Raw genomic sequence first — 27,551 nt, 5'->3', positions numbered from 1 at the left:
CAAAGATTTTTTCAGCGATTTATAGGAAAGATACATTAAAAATTATACAATAAAGTATACAAATAAGAGATCTGCAAATAAATCAACACAGAGTAAAATAAATTTAACCAAACCAAATTATAAGCAAACCAAGATGGAATCAAAGCCCAAATGCACAGTCCTGTTTTAGGCAGAACTCTTTGAGGTAGGCCAAGTCAGGAAAGAGAAGAGCAAGGATTTTGAGAATGTCACTTTACTGAAGTAGGGTATAATTACAGGCTCTCAAAAGCCTGCCAGAATATCCCTCTATCTCCTAGCGTACTAAGCAAAATCTAAGCAGTTGTTTTGAATTTCTCCCAGGATAAGTTGCCATTTAATTTTCTTAACAGTTCTTGTACTCCTTCACTAAGGTTATCTTTGTATAACCATCATTCCAAATAATAGGCATAGCCATTTAAAAGCAGCATTGTTTAGTCTTGGTCCCCCTCACCTCCTTGAAGTTTGGCACTGCTAATAGTTTTTCCCAAACTGGCCAGGCCAATTCCAATGAAAGGATGGCATCCTGTACATAACTAGGTGCCAAGCCATGTAGCACTTTGGGGCTTAGTTCCAGCATTTTACACTTCACCAGGAAGCAGGTTGCCACCAACCAGTGCAAGGCCAGTAGCACTGGCATATCAGCAAACCTCAGTCAGCACAAGGGCCCCTGCATTTGGAGCCAACTGCAGCTTCAAAAGCAGCCACATACAGAGCACATTGCAGTAGTCTAAGCATGAGTCACTGCAGCAAGATCTTCCTGCCCAGAAGAAGAGGGAAGTAGGGAAGAGAAGAAAGGGAGAAAGAAGGTAGAGAAGAAGGAGTGTGGATACAGTGAAAGGGGAAATGGGCGAGCAACACCAAAAGTCATGTGTATGTATTTATTTCATTTTATTAAAAGTATCTTATATATGAATGTAAAAAGAATGTATGTTAACATCTGATAAATATCACGGAATATGTATGGGAGAGAGTTTGGAAAAATAAAAAATTATTAAAAAAAAAGATCTTCCTGCCCCAGAAAATATGTTATAATACATTTTACATAGCTACGGAATTTCACTAAATCACGTGCATTTAAAGCACAAGTACTAATATCTCTAAAGTAAAACACATTTTCACACAGATACCTGAGCAGGTTCCATCATTTGGAGTGCATAAAAAAAACCATGCAGCATGTTGGATGGTTCTATCACTAACTGCATCATGCCAATAAATGCAGTATGTATGGTTACTATTTTTTAAAATACAGACTGGGATTATGTAGCATCTTGGGTTCAAAGAAAAAAAAGGTGTTTTGAAATCCACACACAATACCTGTCAGTGAATTCTTAAACCCAGAATATTTTGTTGCAGCCACAGAACCCTGGGAAAAAGTACAGATGCTGTAAGAAGTTTCCAGTAGGTGCTATGTGAGCATCCCTATGTACTCCAAAGAATTAATTTTCCCAGAAAAATTGAGTACTGCACAAACCTTAAGGCAAATCTTTACCACTAATTCAAGCAACATACGTGAGGGATCTAGGTAAGCTGAATGATATATTTCATAATAAATTCTCTACTGTGCAAAACTACATCTATTTTTATTCAAGATGTACATCGACATCAAATTTTAGCTCTTCCCAAGCACTTTTTTTAAAGTCCCTAATCATATTGGGAAGTCAAAAATCATGTTGCATGATATAAATGACAAAGCATTTATATTCTGTTTCCAAGAAAACCACACAGATACATTCAGGTAGTATCAGGATTCAGGCTTTTTCCTTATAATACCTAGTCACTATTGGTGACATCTCATTATTTGGATGTTGATAATTATTACCATCAATCTCATAGATCAGTGGTGTCAACTGCCAGCCCATGGGCCGGATGCATCATGCTGAAACTGCGCCCATCCCAGCTCCAGCAATGGGGAAAAAGTCGCGATACGTCACGACATGTCATGTGACATGGCGAGTTTGACACCCATCATAGGTCATCATCTATTACTACAATTGTATTCTTAATAGGAATTATGAAAGAATTGAAGAACATATGCAGATTCTTCTGTTTCAGAAAGCTATGATAATATGAAAGAATCTATTGAAACCAGTTGACCTTTTACTCCAGGTATGGAATTGCTCTGGTTGTTCTGTTCTGTACCAGCACTGCTTTGGGCTGTTTTGAAGAGAGCAATCTAGGAAGCAAGGCCCTTAACACAAACATAATTGTAGGTCACCAATACTGTATCTTTCCTCGATCATTAATTTATTAAAATTTCATTAGGTTTCAGTGCCTGCATATTTTTAGCAGTATATTACTGAACCACAATCTGCAGCCATCCAAACTTCTGCAAGGAAAGCCCCAGAGCTCATCCAAATGTTGCCACAAATTTTTAGTGTCAAAAGAGCACACCTGAGTATGTTTTAAAAATATTGAAAAAGGATCTTTATTGCAAGCCAAATGTTCCATAATGCTGCACTCTTTTTTAATTCAGTTGAGAAGTACACAACATTCATCTGGCTCCACTCATAAAACAGACTTTGGCAGAAATCTTGACATAACGATGGCCAACTAGCCAGAGTGTGTATGCTCATGCTCCATCTTCGCAAGTTTAAGGTGTGCTGCCTTCAATTCCCAAAATCTTAAAACTGCCAAGATCTAAAACATCTTAAAGTTACCAAGATAGAGTAACATTGCTCTAAGCAATTCATTTATGACTATTCTCTAGATCAGGGGCCTCCAAACTTGGCAACCTTTTAAGACTACTGGACTTCAGCTATGGCTGGCTGAGGAATTCTGGGACTTGAAGTCCACAAGTCTTAAAAATTGTCAAGTTTGGAGGCCCCTGCACTAAATAACTCAAGACGGTCTACATTTGTGCCTAGAAACTATTTCCAGATAGCAGCAGAAAAATAATGTTTTCTGAACTTTTTACTGCTCCTTCATGGTCGCCCAGATTTCTGCGGTCCGGATTTTTGCAGTCTCTTTAATAGACCTAACGGATAAGTCCTGGGCCGCGCAAAGAACCGTTAGGCCTCACTGAACTACTATTTAAAAACTCTCCAAAAACTTCTCAGGTGCTTTGCTTTCACACTTTTGGAGAAGAGCCGTGGCACCTAATACTTGCGCAGTACGACAGACAGAAGTCCTAATGATTCCCTCGCATGCGCACTCGAGACGTGACCCCTTTTCCCCCCCCCCTTAAAATATGGGCAAGAAATCTTGCCGCCTTAGCCAATCGCTATGTGCATTTATATTCCCGCCCTCCTCGCCCAACCACTCAGAAATTCGTTCATCAACCTCGGATGGCGGCAACCAGTACTGATTGGCCAAAAACTTGTGTATTTTTTTTAACCTCCCAGCCCTTTACTGAGAGGAGGAAGGGGGGTGGGTGGGAGAAACGACGGCAGCAGAAAGGCCCAAAAAGCCCTACGGAAACGAAAAAGGTCCCGCGAAAGTCTGGGGAAACCATCTGATCCACAGATTGACTCCTATAATAGTCGCATGCGGAGGCCCTTCCTGCAACGCGCGGTAACCGCCAACCGTTGGTCTTGGCTTACCGGGAGGGGGGAGCCGTCTTCCTCCGCTTGTGATGATCTTGGTCACAAGTGGCGTGCCGTAGAATCGCCGTCAGACGTCACTGTAGGAACGTCCTACGTAACGTCCTACGACAGGTGTGGGCGGGAAAACCGGAAACGTCGTGACAGCTCCCGTGGCAAGAGCTGGATGGGGAGGCGTGCGATTTTGTTTTTGTTTGTTTTTTAATGTTAAAAACGTTCCGTTAAAAAACAGGCCAATAAAGAATACATAAGGGGCAATAAAAAACTCCGTTCTAATTCTGTTCTATTATTTAAAGATACTTGTTTTAGAATAAGTACTGTATATAAAACTTAGGCGTATATCTAGAAATGAAGAATCGATTGTAAAATGTGGAATGATTTGATAAGAGTGTATATACTGGATGACTCACGTTGTATCCAATGTTTTCTAACTGTATTATAAATAAAATTTTGGGGGGAAAAAGGTACTTGGAGGCTTCCTCTGGGGCAGTGAAGCTGACGGCTGGCTCGCCACTTGTGACTATTTCTATAAAAGCTGAAATTGGGGGGGGGGGGGTAGGGAGGGGCGGTTTGGTGGTCTCCTGCATTGAAACGTGCGTTAACACCATGTCAGGAAAAATATCAGCAGTGATCTTAGAAGAGCCATTGTTGCTGCCCATCAGTCTGGGAAGGGTTATAAGGCCATTTCCAGAGAGCTGAAAATCCTTCATTCTACTATAAGGAAGATTATTCACAAATGGAAAAGGTTCAAGACAGTTGCCAATCTTCCCAGGAGTGGACGTCTCAGCAAATTTACCCCGAGGTCAGACTGCAATGCCCAGAGAAATTGCCAAAAATCCCAGAGTGACTTCTCAGACTCTGGTTAGTGTGTTAAAGTTCATGACAGTACCATTAGAAAAAGGCTGAACAAGTATGGCTTGTTTTGAAGGGTGGCCAGGAAAAAGCCTCTTCTCTCTAAAAAGAACACGGTAGCAAGGCTTAATCTTGCAAAGTTGCAGCTAAACAAATCATAAGACTTGTGGGGCACTGACAGACAAGACCAAAGTGGAGGCACATGGCCATGATGCACAGTGCCACGTTTGCCAAAAGCCAAATACAGCATATCAGCACAAATATACCAACTGCCAAGCACCGTGGTGGAGAGATGATGATCTGGGCTTCTTTTGCAGCCAAAGGATTGGGTTGACTATGAATTCCTCAACATACCAAAATACTCTAGAACAGGGGTCTTCAAACTTGGCTGGCTGAGGAATTCTGGGAGTTAAGTCCACAAGTCATAAAAGGGCCAAGTTTGAAGACCCCTGCTCTAGAATCAAATGTGAGGCCATCTGTCTGATAGCTAAAGTTTGGCTGATATTGGGTCATGCAACAGGATAACGATCCCAAGCATATCAGTAAATCTACAACAGAATAGCTGAAAAAGAAAAGAATCAAGATGTTGCAATGGCCCAGTCAAAGTCCAGATCTTAACCCAATTAAAATGCTATGGTGGGACAAATGCTTGGGAACCTCAGTGAACTGAAGCAATGTTGTAAAGAAGAATAGGTCAAAATTCCTCCACAATGATGTCAGAGACTGATGTCAAAGAAAACAATTACTTCAAATTATTTGTGCTAAAAGTGGCTCTACAAGCTATTGAATCATAAGGTGTACTTAGTTTTCACACGCAGCTTCTCCATTCGGGCTTTCTTTTTGTAAAATGATGATATGGTGTAATATGTCATGAGTAAATACATCGGAGGTTGTATTTATCTACTTTTAAGAACTACTAGGGACCAGATGATTTTTACTATGTCCAGATGTGTAAAACCATAGAACTCAAAGAGGATGTGCTTTCTTTTTCACATGACTGTATCTCAATTCAGTCTATTCATTTAAATCAGCTAATAGCAAAGTTAACAGCAAATATTAGAAGTGAATACCATGCAATAGCATGAAATTTTCTGGTAGGCTAGCACTGTGTTTGTATGAATTTGGTATCTCATCAGTGAGGAAAAAACTTTTGTACACAGATTCTCTGATACAGTAGATACAGCAACTGATTGTGCTACATAACTTGGGTGGGAATATTTATTCACATATAATGTGAAGGTAATTTGTCTCTGCTATTTCATTCATTTATGAGATTATATTAGTTTATTCTGTGTTGTATTCAAAGCGTGGTTCTAGTATACAGGTAGTCCTTGACTTACAACCATTGCAGCACCCCCATTGGCAACTGGCGTGTATTTATGACAGTTGCAATATCCTGGGGCCATGTGATCACCTCTATCAACCTGACAAGCAAAGTCAATGGGGAAGCCAGATTCACTTAATAACTGTGTTACTTAACAACTGCACTTAAGAACTGTGAATCACTGCAGTTGATAAGTTAACAACTCGATTGTTAAGTAAATCAGGCTTCCCCATTGACTTTGATTGTCAGAAAGTCGCAAAAAGTGATCACATGAAACACAGCAACGGTCATAAATATGAACCAGTTTCCAATCATCTGAATTTTGATCAGGTGATCATGGGGATATGGCAAAGGTCGCAACTGAAAAATGATCATTAATCATTTTTTAAAGTGCCATTGTAACTTTGAGCGGTCACTAAATGAACTGTTGTAAATCGAGGACTACCTGTATAGCAATACTAGTTCTAATAAAAATATATAGGATTGGAATTCTGTAAAAAGAAAAAATTCTGTAAAACCTCATGTAGCCAGTAGAGGGTGTACAGTGGACATAGATAATTCATCAGTGCTTCTTTTTTTATAAAACAGAATTTGTTTCTAGCAAATGTTCTTAAATTGTTATATGTCATTTGTAAGTAGCATTATAGAATAAGAGAAATTAATAGAAGAGTCACAAGTTTACAAAATGAAAATACTGAAATTCATTCCTTTTCCTTATTACAGTGCAAGGTAATAGGGACGAAACTCCTGGGATTGCTTTTCTTTTCATTTTTATATATTTTATATATTTAGCCTTCTTGGGCTACATTTTTAAATTAGATTAATTCATTTATCATTTAGGCTTATAAGGAATTATTTTTTCATCGTTCATATGATACAATTATTTTTAACCATTCTACAGTATAATATTAGTATACCAATATAGTAGTGATAAATTCAGTATAAAGATTGTCATATAAATGGCCTCTTTACTATTTTATTTAATAGGTGCACATCTGTGAAGATACTGGATATGTATCTATGTAGCCCATGAAGTCTCTTTTATACATGCAACTGAATCATGTTTTGAGTTTCTGAACATAATTTGAATGTTCAAGGGGAAAAATATCATTCCATCAAGTCAAGATGGGTGGGCTAGAAGTGCTGCAGGACCTGGTAGCTTTCAATGAGGAATGTTCAAAAATAGGTCCTCATCCTCTTGATGTTTGAAAATATTCCATTAATTTAACCAATTAATACTCCTGCATTGTGGTATAAACATAAACTACTCGTGTTAAATCCATTAAGCTCTATATGTTGAATCAAACTTTAGCAACATAATATGGTAGTCTTGAACAAAACACATTCCCAATAACAGGTACCAAATAATATAAGCACATTTATCTATCATATCTTTTATAAGGAAATTTGAAGAAGACCTTCAGATTGTATTTTTTGGTACAAGTTAAGTTCCAGCATTCAGAGCCTTATCATTACGTATAAGTATTCCATTGAAAAATTGCATTGTGCATGAATAATGAAATTTTGAAAGCTTGTTATGGTTATTTAAAAGTAATGTATGATATATAACCTGTTACAACCTGCCGGTTGGGGTGGTGCCCAAATACTTGAGGCTGGAAGTAGTTGATGCAGTGATAGAGAAGGCACCACCCCTATTCCATTCAAGCTTTTGGTTTTTTATTTTTAATTCTTGTCATTTAAATTCTTACATTTATAATTGTTTTTATATTTCTACTTTTATTACATTGTAAGTTGCCTAGAGTCAGCTGGGCAAGATGACAAGATGAGTAGGATATAAATTTAATAAATAAATATTAGATTTGGTTTCTGAAAAAGGCATTTTTGCATATGGGAAAACATGTCAATAGGAATATGTGTAGCTTATATTTTTGAAGGTATTATGTCACATTCTATATTCTTCCTGAATTTAAAAAAAAAACTTTAAAGCCATATATTTTTGAAATAATAAACAACCTTATTCCTACTTAATGAGATTCACAAGAGTCTGTTGATAAAATATGAAATAGGAGGTGGACAATATAGATTTTGGAGGGTTTTTTATCATTGAGTATATACTATATATGCACTTTTTAAAAGCTGAAGAAAAAAACTAGTGACAAATGGGTCTATCCACGGATAAACTGAACCCAATTTGGAGGGGTATTTTGGCATTTAAAATTCTTGGCTTATCTGCAAGTATATACAGTATCCTACCTTGGGTTATTTAAGCAATGTGCATATCCCTCTATGATTATTGTTAAATTTCCAGAGAAATATACCCAAGTGACTTTATTCTAACTGAGAAGCAATGTAGATAAGAAAAGATTGAACTTTTCCTCCTTGACCTCTTTCTAAATAAGAAAAAAAATATCTTGTTATAAAGCAGCTCATAGGTTCAAACTCGTTTTAATACAGCCTCAGTGCTGCCTTCTTAGCTTCAAAGAAATATTAGTTAAAAAAACAATTCCAATGTTTTTGTTACAGAATAAATGCCTTTATTTTTAAGGGGAAAGGAAGTTTTAAATAAAGAATAAAATCAATATGGTAAGAATACAAAACTTCAGCCGTCTAGTTCAGGGACAGTCTTTCCTGCTGCAGATTAGTGTTGCATTCCTTATGAGTCTAGCTATTGCACAATAAGACCTCTGGAAACAGCCCTCTAGTTGTACTTAAGGAAATCTCCCAAACTGCTAAGGATATGAGTAGGAACATGTTCCATCTGTTCTAAACATGTCTCATACATCTTTGACAATTGCGCATAAGAAGATAAAAGGACATGTCAACATAGCTGCAGAACCAAACAGTAGAAGAATTCTCTCATCTTGTCATTGGAAGCCGAGTCAACAGTTGAGAATACTAATGTTCTCTGCACAAGTCATTTATCTTCATGTTTACTTCAACTTCTCTTGTTTGTTTAGCTGCCCAAACAATATGTTAATTATAAACCATTTGATCAAATCATTTGATTTACATTCACCAACCACATTTCCAAGCAGATACTGTGTGATCCAGTATTGTTTGGCTGTTATTTTTCCATGTAGCTAGGCTCTTAGCAAGGGACCAATTAATCATTTGACATTAATTGAATATGTGAATTTCCTTTATAATTCTAAAAGAAAGTTAAAGAACCACTGCTATCAGGGCTAGATAGGCAATTGGTTTAAACTGAAACAGCAGGTGGGTTTCTATATGTCAGTGGTGAATAACCTTCAGCATCATCTGTATACAAATTTCAAGGCCCTTTTTGTCCTGGAGCTCCTGATTAAAGCTGCAGAAGATTGGCGATCAATTTCTCATCTTATTGAAGTGGGAAGGTCATGAGAACTACCATAAACAACCTAAAACATGTATAATATAACTTAAGAAAAAAATAATCTTTTCAAATACTTGAAAAAATGAAATTCTGAATACAACATATGTCATCTAGATCCCTCACGTTGCATTACTCCCCAATTACTGCAGTTGCTAGTCCTTTAAAACATAATGTGTAGCCTCAGCCTCCAAAGCTGCCCAGTTGGAGCAGCTTACACTTGGTGTAAGTCTTCCTCCCACATTAAGCGTACTGTGTTTCATGGCGTACAAGCTGAGTAGTTGTTACTTGTTCACCTGATGTCTCTACTCTGAGATCTGGCTCTCATCTGTGATTGCAAAACCTAGGAAAACTAGCTTTCGTATGGCTCCTATTCTAAGTAAACAAATCAGATACTTAAATTTTGCTGGTGCAGACAGTATTTCACTCTGCAAATGACTCCTACTTCCCTCCTACTCCTACATGTAAAACCTACATGTAAAAAAATCACTGATGTCACAAAAACATTAATCCTTGAATAGAGGCAGCTTCTTTTTAAATAGCAGCCACAAGTATTCTAAGAGAAAGAAATGTGGAACGTGGCAATTATGACAAATGGGCAATTAAAAAAAACCTGTAATTTTGCCCAGGAATACATGAGAGATTGTGTGCTATATAAACCTATATTTTTCATGGGAATTTTAAGTCTAATTGGGCTATTCATGAGCCTTGCAATTATGAATATTGTAGAACGGGTGCCCAACTCCCGGGCTGTGACCCACTACTAGACCATGGCCTATTTGGAATTAGGCCACATGAATAGCTAGTTGGAGAGCATGCACGTACACACACAGCTCAACTTGCTCAAGCAGCAAGCTAGCAGGCACTTGCATGTGTGCGTGCCAGCCCACTGCTTGTGCAAGTCGAGCTGCGTATGCACCAGCTCGCCACCCATGCAAGGGCTGGGTGCAAGTCACTGCTCAGGTGGCCCAGTTTCCCCTCTCCCCTCCCCCAGCGGGACTGCCAAGCCGCAAAGATTGGGGAACACTATTGTAGGATAATAAAAACTTGTGGCTTCCTTTAGTCTCACAAGCAAATTCTCACATATTGTTTTTTATTGTTTTTAGTTTCAGTAGTGTTCAGTTTAATTAGCATCAAAATAGTTGAGTCTGTTAAAATGCTGCAAGCAATTCCTATTTTGGCCATACGATGCTTCAGGAGATTTCAAGAAGCACTGAATCACTGCCTAACACAGCTTCTCTTTCAAAGTGCAGAATTTGAAGAAGTTTCTTTCATAGTAGAAAAGGGTCCTCAAAGAAGACCTGCGTGTGTGGCTGTCTATATAATGTATACAGGTAGTACTTGACTTACGACTTACTTGACTGAACTCAGAATCTCAGTCATTGAATGAAATGGTCATTAAGTGAGATGGCCACGGGACTGTTTCGCTCAATGGCCGCAATCCCGGCATTCTCAGGTTTAAAATGGATGGAGTGAAAGAGCTACTTGCCGAGTTTAGCTCTCCTCCATAAGCCTGGATTTTTGGGAATCTGTGCTCCATTTATTTTCTATGCTCAGCCTATTTTCCAAAGCACCAGAAGGCAAGAGAAGAAACAACGGATGGAAATAAATCAAGGAGAGAAGTAACCTGGAATTAAGGAGAAACTTCTTCCTAACAGTGAGGATAATTAACCAGTGGAATAGCTTGCCTTCGGAAGTTGTGGCTGCTCCATCACTGGAGATTTTTAAGAAGAGACTAGGCAGCCACTTGTCTCAAATTGTATGGGGTCTCCTGCTTGAGCAGGGGGTTGGACTAAAAGACCTCCAAGGTCCCTTCCAGCTCTATTCCAATTCTGATTAATTGTTGCACCCCACCAAAGGAGTTCATGTTCCCTTGGCAGGAGCTCTTTCAGCCAGCCCGGAGAAATGAGAGGGAGTCTTCTCGGCAGGCAACACCAGCTTGCAACTTTCTCTGCCGGCTTCCCCATGAAATTCCTAAAGCAGACAGCAGAGAAGATTGCAAATGGCCCAGCTCTATGTTGGAAGGTCTGGCAGTTATTGGGTTAAATGCTAGGTATGTGGATGGGTCAGTGGGAGGAGTTCCAAAGGTCATTGGGAGACTTCCTGGACACAAGCCACTTGGGAATCTCTTTGTCTGTAAGAAGCATGGGCCATGGAAGGTCTCCCTATAAGCATAAAGATGGTATAAAGAGCAACATCTTCTTACCTAAAGGAAAGATCTAAAAGATGAACAAACATGTATTCCCAGCAACACCAATCTCAACGTGAACGCAAGTAATCTTTCTCATTAAAATATATTTGTTTATTATAAGATCATTTCTTTTGAGTTAACTATCTGACTGGATTTGAAATATAACACTTTTAAATTTGGGTCAGAATAGCAATCATGTGATCACAGGATGCTTGGCAACTGATCATAAATGTGAACAGGTTGCCAAGCATCCAGATCACAATCACATGATCATGGGGCAATGGCTAGAAATGCTTTATGGGCCGTAAAGTACCATTTCCAAGGTCGTCATATTTACCAAACTCTCATTGAACAAAAGGGCATAAGTCAAGGACTGCCTCTACTTTTCATTAGTTTCCTGCATTCCGTGTTCAGAATGAAAACCCCAAATACAGCATATTCATTTTGTATCACTGAACAACCAGTTAATATTCTAACTACTAAAATCCTGGAGAACAAATAGAAAAGTGCCTATGAACTCTTGCAAATACTGCAGAACAAATTTACATAATCTGATGTATCTAGATGTATTTCTGTTCATATATATCTGATGGATAGTGTTTGAGGACTATTCAAAAAGAAGCTACCACATAGAAGAACTGAAGGAAAGAGACAGCATTATACCATAAAACACATGTACGGTACTGAATAACTGCTAAAATAATTAAAATTACTTGCATCTTTAATTTTGTAAATACTTTACAAAAATGATTTTTAAAATTAAACATAAATTAGCAATAGACGGTTCCTGTTTTGACAGTAAATATCAAAATATATTTTCTTTTGATTTAGATGAATATATAATATATAATAATAAACTAAATATATTAATCCCAGCTTTTTATCTCAAGAACTTGGGAATTGCAAACCACTGCCTATTTTTCAGTCACTTACTTTCCCATAATTATTGTAAATTAAAACCCCAAAATATAATAACCATCCCAGGAAAATGAGAAATTATTTTAAACATAACTATCTCAGTGGTGCCTAGATCTCTTTGGTCCAAATGATGAGATCAGTTTTTAATCTCTAGCAGACTATCGGAATTTGCATAGGTCTTTTAAAATAAAAATACAAATTATATTGTCACTGTTGATTGATCCTTTTTTTAAGATTATACCATCCATTTGTTTTTTAGAAGGATGTAAGTTTTGTAAAAATAACTAAAATGTGTATAATATCAGGTTTTTTTTAAAAAAAAATAGTATACCTTTTAGCAAGCAACAAAATAAAAATAGGAGAAAGAAAAATGCGTGTATGTGTATTGCCAAATTACAAAATGATTTTATATGCTAAAAAAGTTAAAAACTGAAATCCAGAAAAAGATCAGATCAGCTCTCTTGCATAATAGAATTCTCAATTAGCTCAGATTTTTGCATACCATTTTGTAACATTCAACTTGGTTTATTAAAGATAAAGAGGTGTGAGACTCTTTAGTTTCTCTTTTTTAAAACAAATTCAATGTTGTAATTACTTTTCAAAGCTACTCCAAAATTCTTAAAATGGCTTGTCATTGTATTCATGTTGGAAGCACCTCAGGCCCTTCCAGGTTGAAAGGATTAGCCTGTGACAGGTGGTGATTAGCTTTGCCCAGGGGATGCCCAGTTAGGAGTTCCTTTTTTGTTTCCCTAATGTGCCCACTGAAGTGATACCTATCAACTCACAATCGCTCACTTTGAATTGTTAGGTTGGCAGGAGCTGAAGCAAATGACACCCCACCACACAGCAGCAGTTGGGTCTCAAACACAGGCTTGCTGATCATCAACCCAGCATCCTAACCATGTGAGCACTGCACTCCTAAAATGGCTTAGTTTCTACCACAAGCAACAAAGCCATTTCATTGGTATTGCTGAAATCATTTTTGGTACAGTTCACTCAACACAATATTATGACAGAATTAAAATCTATTATTGGTAGCAATACTGTTTAGAAAATAATTGAGCTCAAACTAAAAATGCAGTGGATATAATCTAATAGATTATTTCAGATAGAATCTAATAGGCTATTGTGCTTGAGAATAGTTGTACTCCCCACATGGGAGATAAATATGCTAGCGAAACAGTAGTCTGAACATTGAATAATATTGATAATATTTATATGCACTATTTAGCCTTACCAGTGTTTTAAAAAATACAAATAGAGAATTGAGCAGCAGGACTTGGGCACAACATGGTCACCAAACTAGCTGTTTCATCTGCTAGAATCTTTGTGATCCCATTCCCAACATTATTTGTCATTTTTAATTTCTAAAAAATGCTGATTTTTTCAACCATCTTGCCACAAATTTGGTGGATACTTACAGATTACACAAATACAATATAAGGCACCATATAGAGCTTGCAGGATGCCCATTCCTGGGTTTATATGAACTCATCCACCGGCTCATTCAATAAATAGTATAATGTGTGAATCCAGCCTTTCTCTTACTGAAATACATACATTTAAGGGGCAAAAAGCAAATGAGAAAGAAATACTTAGCTACATATTATAAGAATTTGTAAGTCTGAAAATATATTTCTGGAAGAGTTCATACAGCATCACCATGTGCATTGGGAACTGCAACTCAACATAAGAAATAAATGAAAATACTAAGGCTGTAGTTTTATGGATCATCATTACTGTTTCCAGTTGGAAGCCTGAAGTTTTGAAATCTCCAGTAAAAAGGAGGCAAACATCTTCGTTCCATTGATATAGTTAAATCTGATCAGGAAAGGAAGGAAAGAAAAACAATTGTCAAGCAATCTAAAAGTTAAAGGTGCTTGGTTGCTTTGAAGTTCTAAACAACTGGGCTGTAGGCTGAGTTTGATATATGAACCTAGATATTTTGTTCAGTAAATAATAGCTTTTGGCTTAATATTATGTCTCAAAGACATTAGAATCATTCAGCCAACAAATCATACTTAAAAAACAAATATTAGTTTAACACAAAATATGAACCAAATTTATGTAACCAGAGACCTCTGTAAACTCTATGAAATGAGACAGGTACTAATGCACGCCAAAATGGAGGACAGAGAAATAATGATCCCTTTCGATAATCATCCACACCACTGATCAAAATATAAATGAGGAAATGGAGTTTATGGTTTATATTGTCTTATGCTAACATATGAAATTAATTTAAATTTTGGACCTGCTTATTTTCTCTTTCTGGGAATGTTCCCCATCATCCATTGCACCAATTGGAAGCATCATCACACTCTTCTTTGTTATATTCTGGAACACTCTGGCAATTGGAATTGTTGATCCATCCCGGATCATATCTGGATCCTGATTAAAAACTAAAACATAGGAAAGGAGAAAATATACACATGATGTAACTTTTTTTGTGGTGGCAAAACTTAAAAATAAAGCAAGATATAATTACTGGTAAAGTATGTGTTGATAGACATCCGAAGATGCTTAGGTATGAGTCATTGCATAGAAACTAATTGAGCAATTCCAATTCTCTGCTGTGCTTAAGTTTGAAAAGACATGAGAAAAAGCTGTCCTGCCTGATCTCTATCATAATTTCTTTTGAAATCCCTTCAAAAGTGCTTATGATACAACATACAGATGTGGTATTTGAAATGTCCTATAGAACAAAAGTATTGTGTAACTGAACCGTAGCTTCTTTCTGTATATGACAATCTTCTATTTCCAGTTCTCTAAAACTTTAAGTGCACAAGTATAATATAAATGATGAGCCTTTGCTGCTGGTCCTTATAAAGACAGTGAAAAGCCACATGCCAAAGAAACTGCAATGTCTGAAACAGTACAAACCTTTCCTGATTGCCTTTTTAGCAGCCGTATACTGAGGATCATTGATATTGGCGATCCAGGGCACTGCACCCATTAGCATAGATACTGTCAGTTTATTTGGACTTCTTCGATTAGAGAATACATCTTCTAAATGTTTTTTCACCTAAAATAGAAATAAATTATGATCTTTAAAAATGTTACTTATATTGTGTGTCGATCAAAACAGGAAACCTCTAACTGAATGAATTAGCTAGATTAGCAGATTGGTGGGAGGAGGAGAAGGGATCTCAACCAAATCAAGATGATAGTCACAACTATCCAATTAAAGGACATAAAAAGAGATGGATTATCACCACCATGCACAGATGGCTACATTAGCCCTCTATGCCTCATCTTCAATTTCCTTCTGAGTTCTCTGCTGTTCTTTAATTTTCTTCAAGTTAGAGCTTCTCTTCTCAGCCTTCAGTCTGTGCCAGTGTCACGATTCTTTGCACCCAGAATCTGGGCTGCAAGCAGTTTAGTTCCCTCCACTGACCACAACTGAACAATCTGAGAGCGAGAGCTGTGATTTTGGCAAGAGATGTGTCCTTTGGTGATCAAACAATATTGAAATGTGAAATTTGCAGTTACACCAAATCTCTTCACATCCTTCTTGTTATCCATAGACTGGGCCCTCACAAGCTATTAAAAACTGGCAAGTCAATAAAAAAAGCCTTTCTTGAAAGAAAACAGATCCAGCTGGTGGATTGGTTGGTTTCTCCCCTAATTCTGGCTCAAGAAAGCATAATAATCCAGCAATGCTTAGTAGGCAAGGAACCAAAAACAACCAGGCATGGAGTTGAATTTCACCTATTTGATCTAGGAAGTCAGCTTTTCATCAGTCTTCTTGGCCTATTATCACCAAACTGTTTAGAGCTTATACTATAACATGAGAATGGAATAATCAATAGGATGACAGATCCCTGATATCAAGATCTTTCCACATAATTCAATGTTTTGCTTAGCTGCTCATTTTTCATATTTCATTATGAAAAAGAAGCTTAGTACCAAAACTGTCAGACTAAGCCACTCAGAATTTTGTTGAAGATCAATAAAAGTCATGAGGTTTCAAGAAAATGTTACCTGATGTTCTACTTTAGACAGATCCATATGAGGGACTTGCCGGATTGAAAACTTTCCTATGACTTTTGATGGTATAACCGTCTTGATACCTGGTTCATAAAAAGCTCCCTCTATCCCATGAATAGAGAGAGATGGCAGGCGCCACATATGTGAGAGTATTTTCTCCTTAAAAAGAGAATGAACAAAGCCAAATAGAAAACTTTAGTCAGAGTGTATTCAGTAAAGCTAGTGAGCAATGATATCGCTTTCAGGATACTTTTAAAAATTACTCCTATTCCACTACTTTTTCAGTGACTGCTCACACATGACTAAAATCAAGGTTAACAGCCAATCATAGATAGTCGACAATATTAAGCACAGGTTAACCATCTAACATAGACTAGACTAGGAAAGCAAAATAACTGACGTTAATGCTATGTTTATTATAAACATATACGAATAGAATACTGCATGTCTCAATGTGCTTCCCTTGTCCCTCTTTTGATCTTTGGAGAATAGGAATGGTCAGTTCCCAGGGGAGAAATAAAATGAAAATAAAAACAGAACTAACAATAGCAATGGAATGAAGAACCATCAAATAGACAGGGAGTTTATAGTTCCTCTCCAGGCAAGGAAAGGACTTGAGCTCATCCACAACTGACAGTTGTTCCTCACAAGAAGCCTGCAAGTCAGCGGTGTCCAGCAAATTTAGAGCGGAATGGCTATCTTGTTCAAATCAGAGGCAACACCTTTAAAAGGAGACTGGGATGAGCAGAGGGGCAAGCTAGGTATCTGCAAAGGGGCATAATGTCACACAAAGATAGGTATGAATGGATACTTCCACTTACCATTGGAGCAAGGCCATCCAATGTAAACCTTAGGTTTGAAGGGTTTTTTTATGACCATAGTGGGGTTATAGTTGAGATTCTGCTTCCTCACACCAAAATTATGTGTCTAAGTCATTTAAATGTTAATTTTACAACCTGAAAATGGGTCTATGATGGTTATTAAAGTTGCTGTTTCTAAACAATTACCTGTTAGGTTGACTTAACAAGAGAAATAAAATTGACATTTCCCCTTATTTCTACCCAGATCTTTGGAAAGCAGATAAATATAAATAATTGTATTGAGAACTAATCTTGTTTTTATTGCTTCTTTATAACATGATGGGTTGAAACTTTTACTATCTCTTGTTATGCAAACTGATTTACAAAATCACAGAAAGCACTAAATGTGCTTTCTATTTATTTCCTATTTATACTGAAAAATATAAAATCATTTTTGGAAATAAGAAATCAGACAAATATTGGATAAAACTAGAGAACTAGAATTTAGATACTAGACCTGGTCTTCCTTTCTACCCAAATAACTAGGAAATAGTAAATACCATCTATGATAATGGTAATGAAGAAGCAGATCTATTGTGATTAAATTATCTAAACTATTAATAATAATTCATTGCCACATTTTTATCAAGGTATTAAATACTCAGTTCAAAAACAAAATGAACACCAATTACTCAAACAGCTTCAACAAGGAAAAACAGGCAAACATCAGTATTATGTCGATAAAGCACATTAATACGAAGGGGCACAGTCACAAATTTGAGCTTCATTTTTTATTAGTACTTACTTTCTTTTTAGCATATATTTTAAATGATTTTTCTTCAGACTTTTCTTAAAGGCAACATTATTGGGTCTTTCTATTACTTTTATTTATTCTCCTATGCCTGCCTTCATTTTCTTTCCCACCCAGTACTTCCAAGAGGATAATTCCTAATAAAACTAATCAAAAGTTGTGCATCTATACTCTTTCTCTGCTTTTGTGAAAAAAGAGGACAGAATCTACCATAGGTCTTGCCCAGCGAATGAGGAGTTTTGTAACCATTTCTCATTATTGAAACTACTGTACCTTGGTATCATAAAGGAATTCCTTCACTCCAAGATTTGATTTATGTTCTTCCACATCAAATTCTATCAACTCATACTGCTTTTTCTCCTCTTCTGAAAATGGAGCCACATCATCATATATTCCAGGGATCAGAATATATCCAGATGAACTTACAAGATTGTCTATGGAACCAAAATAAATTGTAATCATTATTTTATCATATGTATTTACTGTTCAATGAAACTGAGATATTGCCTGACTTTAATATGATAAGGGAGAGGAGAAACCAATGATTTAGATATTATTATGCTACGTGTGGAATATAGGTTGTTATTGTTCAGTTGCTAAGTTGTGTCCAACTCTTCACAGACCTATGGACCATAGCACGCCAAACCTCCCTGTCCTCCAGTGTTTCCCAGAGTTGCCCAAATTCACGCTTGTTGCATTAATGACACCATCTAACCAAGGAATATAGGTGCAAATGGAAAATAAAGGAGGGCCATTTTGAAATAGGAAGTAATATATTCTGGTAGGTTTACTTCTGCCTTACAAATTGATTTAAACAAAACCAATTTACATTTTATGTAATTTAAGCTTTTGTATCGATTAATCTTTATACAAATTATACCAGCCAATATAACATCAGTTAGCCTCATGTCACGTTCCGATTAGCATTCCACTTCAATGTTTTAGCCTTGAGGTTAAGATCTTAAATATCACAATAACATTTGGCATTAGTGGGAAGCCTTTTACAACTTCTGCATTTTTCCATGCAGCATCAGTCATCTGTAGGTTTATAGTACCCCGTGACAGAGTTGAGTATTGATCACAACCTCAGCTTCCCAATCTTCTGGAGCAGGGGACTCCAAACTTGGCAACTTAATAATAATAATAAAGTTGGAGGTCATCTAGTCCAACCCTCTGTTCAAGCAGGAAACTTTAAGACTTGTGGACTTCAACACCCAGAATTCCCCAGCCAGCATAAGGGATTCTGGGTGTTGAAGTCCACAAGTCTTAAAGTTGCCAAGTTTGGAGACTCCTGTTCTGGAGGATTGCAGGAGGCTACTCAGGAATGCTGTGAAATCATCAGAAGAACGCATTTAAGCATTTTCAAACCCTTTTCTGGCTTTTATGGTACTAAAGGTGTTATGAAATGGGAGACACCCCCCTCCCCACACACACACACTCCCATCAATAAAAACCTTGGCTAACAATTACATATAGACAATGTATAATTTTCTTTTTTTACCAAGTAGAGCTAGCAAATCAGACATGGGCTCATGGATGATGCCACCTGCACTTCCTGAATGAAGATCTTTTTCACCACCTTCTACCTAAATTAAATAAAGACAGCATGTTAGCTATCACATAGATAAGGTCAGCATTTATATGAATTTTGAATTTATAGTATTGGTGTTTTATGTGGGCCTGCACCAAGATTATTTAAAAAATGATTTGTATTTTGTCTATTAGTTAGCATAAATTCCTCCAACATTCAAACTTTCCGTTGCCTTTGCTGTATCTGAATTGTTGTTTAAGGTGGTTATTTCTATAAATAAGGAATATACAAATAACAAACATGCATATCTCTATGTTTACTGGACTAATCAATAACCACAATATTTTGAAGTATATTCCTAGAGATTAAGACACTAACAAGGAGATCATCCACCTGGTGAAAGGTGATAACAATAACTTATATACTGCTTCATAGTGCTTTACAGTCCTCTCTAAGCAGTTTACAAAGTCAGTATATTGCCCCCAACAATCTGGTCTTCATTTTACCAACTTTGGAAGGATGGAAGGCTGAGTCAACCTTGAGCTGGTGAGAATCGAACCGCCAAACTGCAGGCATCCGGCAGTCAGCAGAAGTAGCTTGCAGTACTGCATTCTAACCACTGTGCCATCACAGCTCATGACTCAAGGAGACCATCCATCCAGAAATGTTTGGAATTGGAAATCCTGCTTAAGGTTCCTCAGCAAAACATATATCAGACTAGAATAGATTTCAGTTTTTCACAGAACTAATGGAAAACCATCCTGGATGGGAGAGTCCTTATAACTAGTTTATGTGAGAACAGAAAGTGAGAAAATAGCCCTAGTTTATACATGGGATGCTAGCTACAATTCCTGTTAAAAGCTACTATTGTAATGAGCCAAGAATACAGGTAGCTGTCAATCCAAGAATTCCATTTGCCCACCATCATTTTGTAGCCAGTGTATAATGGTGTATAAAAAGCATTGATTCTGATTGAAGGAAGCTCAGTTTTAAATGTCTGTCAGGTATTATAAAGCAATCACTATTCTTTTAGTGATATTCAATATTCACTATTCTTTTACACTTAATCTATTTCAAAAGACCCTGAAAATAAAATGAGGTAGCTCAAAAAGCTTCTGATCTCTTTACACAGGGTGTAGGAAATAAGCATGATAAATAATCACATGAAATAAGCATGATAAATAAGCATATATATTTCCTTAACAGTAAAAGAAATTCAAATGTATGATTATGATTAGGGCTGATGATTAAATCTGTGGGAATAGTCTTACATTAGTTAAGAAGAAGAACAGAAAAGGTGCAGAGAATGAAGATGTCCTGTATGGAAGCAGTGAGAAAAAGATCTATTAGTAAATCTCAGGTTTCACAGTAAGTCAGCATAGATTTCTGGTTCTCAATTACCTAACAATGACTGCAGCTGAAAAGCAATAAACCTTACTCCTAAACTGAGTTGCAGAAAAAGAATAAAGAAAACTAGGAGTGAACATTTCTTTGAAATACTGTTAAACTTGATCTTGGCATCGTTTATAAATAACTGATCTTAGCAGATGCTTAAAGATTTTGGGTTTTAGTGTTCTTCCACTCAGCTGAACTATTCTTTTTCATCTAATCTGATTGGTGGATTTTAGGATTGTAGTTCATCTGTTACTTATTAGTTACTTTTATATCCTTCCTTTTCTCCATAGAGTTGAAGGATGTCATCTCTCATTGTCATAAAATGTGGTGGTGCAGTGGTTAGAATGCAGTATGGCAAGCTAACTCTGCTCACTGCCAAGAGTTCCATCCTGACCAGCTCAAGGTTGACTCAGCCTTCCATCCTTCCGAGGTCGGTAAAATACAGATTGTTGGGGGGGGGGCAATATGCTGATGTTGTAAACAGCTTAAAGAGTGGTGAAAAGTACTGTGGAGCGGTATATACCGTAAATGCCGGCGTATAAGGCGACTTCCGCGACCGCTGAAATCGGCGCCAAAGACGGGGGTCGTCTTATACGCCGAGTCGTCTTATACGCCGGAAATACTGGTAGTTTCTGGCGTATAAGACGACGTTCTAGGAATGCAGCCCGGCTATAAAGATGGGGGTCGTCTTATACGCCGGGTCGCCTTGTACGCCGGCATTTACGGTAAGTTTAAGTGCTATCGCAATTGTATTCTCAGTTACAACTCTGAATTTGGTTGAGACTTTCTGAGAGCTTTCCCAGGTTGCTCCTAAGATTTCCTGGGATTAATTCAATTTTCTAAACACAACACAGATTATATCCATTCTTGTTCTATAGTAACCTTCCATAATCTGTTGCTCTCCATATATATCACAAAATTCCCATCAAAAAGTGAAATTATATTTGTTGTAATCCAATTTATCTATTGGGCATCAAGTTGGGAAAAGTTATATAGAGACAGTAAAATTTGCATCTAATCAGCTTCAAAGAAACTCCCCCAGAATACAATCAGAGTATTTTAGTCACAAATAATTCTGGTTTTGTCTTTTTACCTCCACTGAGAAGCAGGCATTTCCCCTAGCTCCATATGTAAGAGCTGGTTTTGTTCTGGCAAGCCAAGTATTATCTGAAATCACAATATAGTCAACACTGGAAAAAAATTTTTCATTTTCTTTTCCAACCAATTTCTCCAGTCCAATGGATCCTGCTTCTTCCATGCCTTCAATAAGAAATTTGATGTTTACTGGTAAATCCTGGTTAAAAATAAATACATTCCCTTTTAAACAACCATTTTAAAAAAAGAACTCTCCATTTAATGTCAGACAGAATTATAATGTATAAGCTGATGTTCAGTTCATTGCAATGTGGCTTGGATTAGCCTCAACAAAGACCTTAGTGATTCGCCTCAATAAAGATCTTTGTGGCATTGAGATAAAGCATTTTTTGTTCTCTGGTGTAAAAAACAAACATGATTTGTCTCAACAAATCAGGTGCCTTTGAACTAAATTGAAATCAACCTTTCTCGAATGTGTGTGTGTGTGTGCGCGCACACACACACACACACACACACACAAACACACAGATATAAAAGATCAAACCAACATTTGGGATCAAATTGATTTCATTATTTAAAGTGTACATGCAAATCAGATCTTGGCTGATTCACAGAGGCCTAGGCTGCAGATTTCCTACCCGTTTTAACTGGAGAGATCAAAGCTTGAATGGAGTATAATTGACTAAAAGGAAGTGCTCTGTGGACTAGCCTCTCTGAGAAATCACAAAGGAAAGAAAGGGAAATTAGAAGCCTGGAATATTACTGTCATAAGCATGATCACATGCTGTATCAACTGCATGTGTCTCTAGGACTTGTTGACTTATCGACTATTTATGAACGAGACTACTACATCTGTTTTAAATGGAATCTGATCCTCCTGAGTATGCCAATATACTGAAAGAATGACACCCAACTCACACTCTCCTATTTTTGATTAACTGTATAAGAAACTGACCATCTCATTCCAAGTTATTCTTTGGTGTTTCTTTTCCTATTTGATACAACACTGGATGGCCAGACTACATTAGGATTTTCTCCTTATGTACTGTTCCTCTTTGAAAACTATCTTCTCCAGAATCTAAGAAGATGTGAATTTTTTAAAAAATCCACTTGTATCCAATGTGTAGTTGAACTATAAAATTCACTTCCACCAGATGTGTTGATGGTCACCAGTTTAGAAGTAACACACACTTTTCATTATACCCCATGCTAGGCGAGCTGCATTGGCTACACTTGACTTCTGAGTGCAATTTAAGCTGGTCATCTAAAAAGACCTTCATGGCATAGGGCAGACATGTCAAACTCGTGATGTCGCGTGACGTCGCACAACATATCGGGACAGTTTTGCCATTGCCGACAATGGGGTGGGTGCGGCTTCCAGATGACGCATCCAGCCTGCGGGCCGGCAGTTTGACACCCCTGGCATAGGGCCTGGTTATTTGAAGGACTGCCTATCTCCAACTGTCTTTGCCTATCCAGTGTATTCAGGCAGACCAGATGTGCTGCAAGTTCTCTCAAATGCTGTCCTCTTATGGGACAAAGGAAGCATGTCTTCTTCTGTCACAGACCTAGAGTTCCTGCTTTCCAAATGTTTCTTAAGACCTGGCTCTGTCCCCAAGCCTGAGGTTAACATGTAAGAAAACCTCATATCATATATTTTTAATTATTATAACTGTTTTTGTCTGGGCTATTATCCTTATGTTTTTAAGTTGGATGTTGTCAGCCATGCAGAATCTTTTGGAGTGGAGTGGCTATCACAAATCTCAATAATGCTAATAGCAACTAGACACAATGATAGACTATGGACTACCCTTTCGGAATCCAAAAATAAGTCCATGAAATACCATTTACTTGGGAAGAACCACACACAGAGAACAATTGAATTTATTTTGCAGATGATATTCCATGAGGCCTTTGGCTGGCTCCTATGTGATGAAGAATGCCAGACCAGGTAAGCCTTTAATTTCTTAGGTGAGTGTTGAATCTCTCTTCCTTGATATTTCCCTAATTTAAACTGCCTTTTCCAATTGCTCTTTTTTAATATTATTTAAAACATTTCTTTTTCTTCAAGACCGCATTTTTACTTACTATGTTTAGTGCTTTAAATGTGCTCACAGCATTTATCCAGGCTAAGACAGGTCCTTTGTTATCAGTTGCTCCACGCCCATACAGATTTCCTTAGGATAAAGGAAACTGATATTAAAATTTGAAAATTCTGATTATGCTAAAAACAGAAAAAATCTCTCTCTCTCCCTCCCTCCCTCCCTCTCCCCCTCTCCCCCTCCCTGTCAGTGGATATGAAGTCAACTGAGGAACTCTCTGCTAAAGAAGTGGTGGAAATAATTTGAGAGAGTTAAAGTGCCTGAATAAACTCTATCTCTATCCAGTAGAGTGACTAGTCTTAAGAGAATTGCCTACTCCAAATGGCTTTGTATTTTTTGGAAGTACTGTTTTCGAATAGTCTAGTGCAGGGGTCTTCAAACTTGGGCCTTTTATGACTTGTGGACTTCAACTCCCAGAATTCCTCAGCCAGCATTCCTGGCTGAGGAATTCTGGGAGTTGAAGTCCACAAGTCATAAAAGGCCCAAGTTTGAAGACTCCTGGTCTAGTGGATAACTGCTCAAAAATGCCTTTGTCCAATTACAATGTACTCATTAGCTGCATCCTTTTTCAGGTATCCCCACCTGTGTTGAGCTGAGGAGCAGATTTGGAGTGTTGGGCCAAGGGGCATCTTACAAAATGGTGCTGAGAGAGGACTTACCTTCTCACAAAATTACTAAACGGAAGAAACAGCCATTTACAAAGCATACTCTACTCTAAAGTTTATTTCATTTAGCCTCTGCTTCCAAACAGAGATGCCGAACTGCAGCTGCCTACCATTTCTAAAGAACACTTACAAGATCTATTTGAGATCTCAAGCATTCTGGAAATAGAGATGATGTCAATGGATGGCACCATACACTGCAGTACGCTCTTTTGCTTTTTTCTTCTCTCCATCATGTGCAATGACACTACATGCAACAAGGGTGCAGAACCTACAGACTCAGGACTGTGTGTGTATTCAGTGTCTTTGGTCCCAAAGCCATAGCAAAGGTTGTCCCTGCTTTTTGGCTTTTAATGCAAAGAAAGATTTTACTAAATGCATGAGAGAAATATATTTAAGCTGTACATTTTGAACATGTACATGGGATTCATAGTAAATGGGAAACTCATTCTTTTCATATGGCAGAAGAGGAAAATTATTTAAAATAATAGAAATGGATTTAAACTGGCCATTTTAAAGGCACAGATTACATGCATACATTGGATTTCAATTTATGGAAGAGTAATTGTAATATGTAATATGACAGAACAAAGAAAAAATTTAAAGGCACAATTATATTTCTACATTTAATGCATTAGAGTACAATTCATGTTCTTTTTGTGTAGCTTCCATGCATTTTTAACAGAATAGTTCCCAGCATACCACTCAGAGACATGCATATCCTTAGGTCAAAACAAACTGCTCATGCTTGATATAATCCATTAAGATATTTTCATCCAATAAGTATTAGGGCTCCTTTTGTATTCAGTCTCAGTTGAGATTGCCATAGTTCTTCTAGAATCTTAGAAAAACTTCAACTATGAGAAAAACTGCTTTAATCCGAATCTTATTTGCTTTCATTTATATTCAGTAAAAGGTCTAGACCAAACATGTCAAACTCGCAACATCACATGACGTCGTGAGACGTATCGAGACTGTTTTGCTATTGCCGGCAATGGGGTGGGCGCAGCTTCTGGATGACGCGTCTAGCCCGTGGGCCAGCAGTTTGACACTCCTGGCCTAGACCGTTCTAAATTCAGTCACTATAAAATATTATTTCTTATTACAAAAGGTTCCTTTTTTATTTTCATCACGGGCATAATGGAAGGTAGGAAAAATAAAAAGAATATTTCATACCTGTATCAAGCTTAGCCTCAGTAATTCTCTTTACAATTTTCCTCCCAAATCATTTGGGTGTGTTAGGATACAAACCTAGTCCATATGCATGTTCTATGTGACATCAGATCCACGTACAAAAGAGGCACAGCATGCAGCATAGCATTGCAACCCTCACATCATCACCCTGATAAAAGCAGCAAGCTGTCACAGCTGCTGATGCTCCATCTACATATCCTTGCTGATATGAAGAGTCTATCTCCATACCCCATCCCAGCTATAAAGCACAAAGACATTCCAGAATATGCAATAACTACAGTATCTCCCCTAAACTGTAGAAAGCTACTTTCTCCCCCAGCATTAACTGAATATTACATATCATATCTAGTCCTTGTCAAAAGTGTAAATTCAATGGCATGGACTCTTCAGCAAATCAAGGATAGTATGTATACAGTATATATATATATATATAGAGAGAGAGTGAATTATTTACTCGGTTTCCTCTATTGATAACTCTACCTTGTTAATCTGAATTCATTTTCTTCTTCCTTTTCCCTCCGGCATACATATATCAAGCACATTCTCTTGAACCTTGTTTCAGGCAGGAAGGAGTTAGCTAAGTGCTGGACCTTGCCTATTCCTAAAATATATCTCCTATAAACAGAGCTCCTTTTGATCAAAGTTACAAGATCTCATTTGATATAGGCTGCATTTCTCCATGAGAGAGATCTTTGAGGACATACATGCAACAGACACCCAGATTTGAAGGACTAAGACAGAATGATTTAGTGTGCAAACTTCAGAAGAGAATCTAGGGCCAGAAGTAAGCAGCTGGAGAAGCTCAACCAGATGTTTGTCAAGCAAGCCTTCATGCATGATAAAGCTTATATTCTTGTCTTTATTTCAGATTCAGGTATGACTGGCAGACATATTTACCTCTGTAAATAATTTAATAATCTGTTGTCAAGCAGATTGCAAATAATGAGCCCCTGAAGAAGACTATAAATAAAAGATTGCAACTGGAAAGGTCATGTTCAGGTAGTCAGACTATGACTACTTATTCAGCGACTGTTCAAAATATGACAGTGGTGAAGAAGGACTTACAATGGGTCCACAAAATTCTGGCCATCCCTGTAGTCACATGATTGCAATCTGGGCAATTTCCGATGTACCCTGCTAGCTTTTTACATAAGTAAAATCAATGGGGAAGTTGACAGAAAATTGGAAGTCATGATCATATAAGGTCCTCATTTAACAACCTACATAGTCCTCATTTAATTATAGCAACTGGGACTGTTGGAATTTCCACTGCTAAGAGACATGACATCATGCTTCATGACCACGTTACTTAGCAACAGGGTTCCCAATTGCAATAGCTATTGCAACCCAATGACTATCTGTAGGTATAAATAATGAAAAAAAAATGGACACTACTGTACCAGTTGAGATTTTGTATAGAAATGTGAATATATTAAGCAAAGGAGACTACATCTGAGTCAAGAGGGTGGGCAATTACCTAAAAGGCTCTGCATACTTAGATCTCAGACTTCTAGCCAATAGCAAGACCAAATTGATATAATATATATTAATTATGATAGGCTATATCAATGCATATTGAACAGAAAAGATGAAGATTTTTAAGTTTACAAGCAGACAGATCCTCCTATATAATGATCAGTTGGGCAAGCAAACAAGAATATTTTGCCCAATCTTCCACCAAGGTAAATAGATATCTGCAGCACAAGCATGCCAGGAGGTTATGTGGCTACATAAACCGTTAATGATTTAAGGATAGGTGAGCCAAAACCCACTGAGTTCTTTGAGAACAATCAAGGAAGTATTCGATTCTTCTATAAAG

At 37.3% G+C, this 27,551-nt stretch overlaps 2 protein-coding genes across 3 annotated transcripts in view; both read right to left on the bottom strand.

The window, feature by feature from the left end:
• ZNF407 (zinc finger protein 407) overlaps positions 1-3,984 on the bottom strand; it is a 366,378-nt gene extending 362,394 nt beyond the window's left edge. Inside the window, exon 1 of the mRNA XM_039334397.1 lies at positions 3,558-3,984. The gene's annotated coding sequence lies outside the window, so the exon portion shown is untranslated. The remainder of the gene's footprint in view (positions 1-3,557) is intronic.
• A 7,953-nt stretch (positions 3,985-11,937) lies between these two features.
• CNDP1 (carnosine dipeptidase 1) overlaps positions 11,938-27,551 on the bottom strand; it is a 36,249-nt gene continuing 20,635 nt past the window's right edge. For both annotated transcript variants that reach the window (XM_039334395.1, XM_039334396.1), the window contains exons 5-12: positions 23,863-23,951; positions 21,773-21,973; positions 19,255-19,339; positions 18,027-18,187; positions 16,137-16,301; positions 15,036-15,177; positions 14,407-14,554; positions 11,938-13,973 (exon numbers count right to left, since the gene is read on the bottom strand). In XM_039334395.1, the coding sequence (XP_039190329.1) occupies positions 13,889-13,973; positions 14,407-14,554; positions 15,036-15,177; positions 16,137-16,301; positions 18,027-18,187; positions 19,255-19,339; positions 21,773-21,973; positions 23,863-23,951 (1,076 nt within the window). In that variant the 3' untranslated portion in view covers positions 11,938-13,888. The remainder of the gene's footprint in view (positions 13,974-14,406; positions 14,555-15,035; positions 15,178-16,136; positions 16,302-18,026; positions 18,188-19,254; positions 19,340-21,772; positions 21,974-23,862; positions 23,952-27,551) is intronic.

This window comes from Crotalus tigris, unplaced genomic scaffold (assembly GCF_016545835.1).
Source record: "Crotalus tigris isolate CLP2741 ecotype Arizona unplaced genomic scaffold, ASM1654583v1 scf7180000017630.2799268, whole genome shotgun sequence".
NCBI lineage: Eukaryota > Metazoa > Chordata > Lepidosauria > Squamata > Viperidae > Crotalus > Crotalus tigris.
This window is presented reverse-complemented; position numbering and strand designations above follow the sequence as displayed.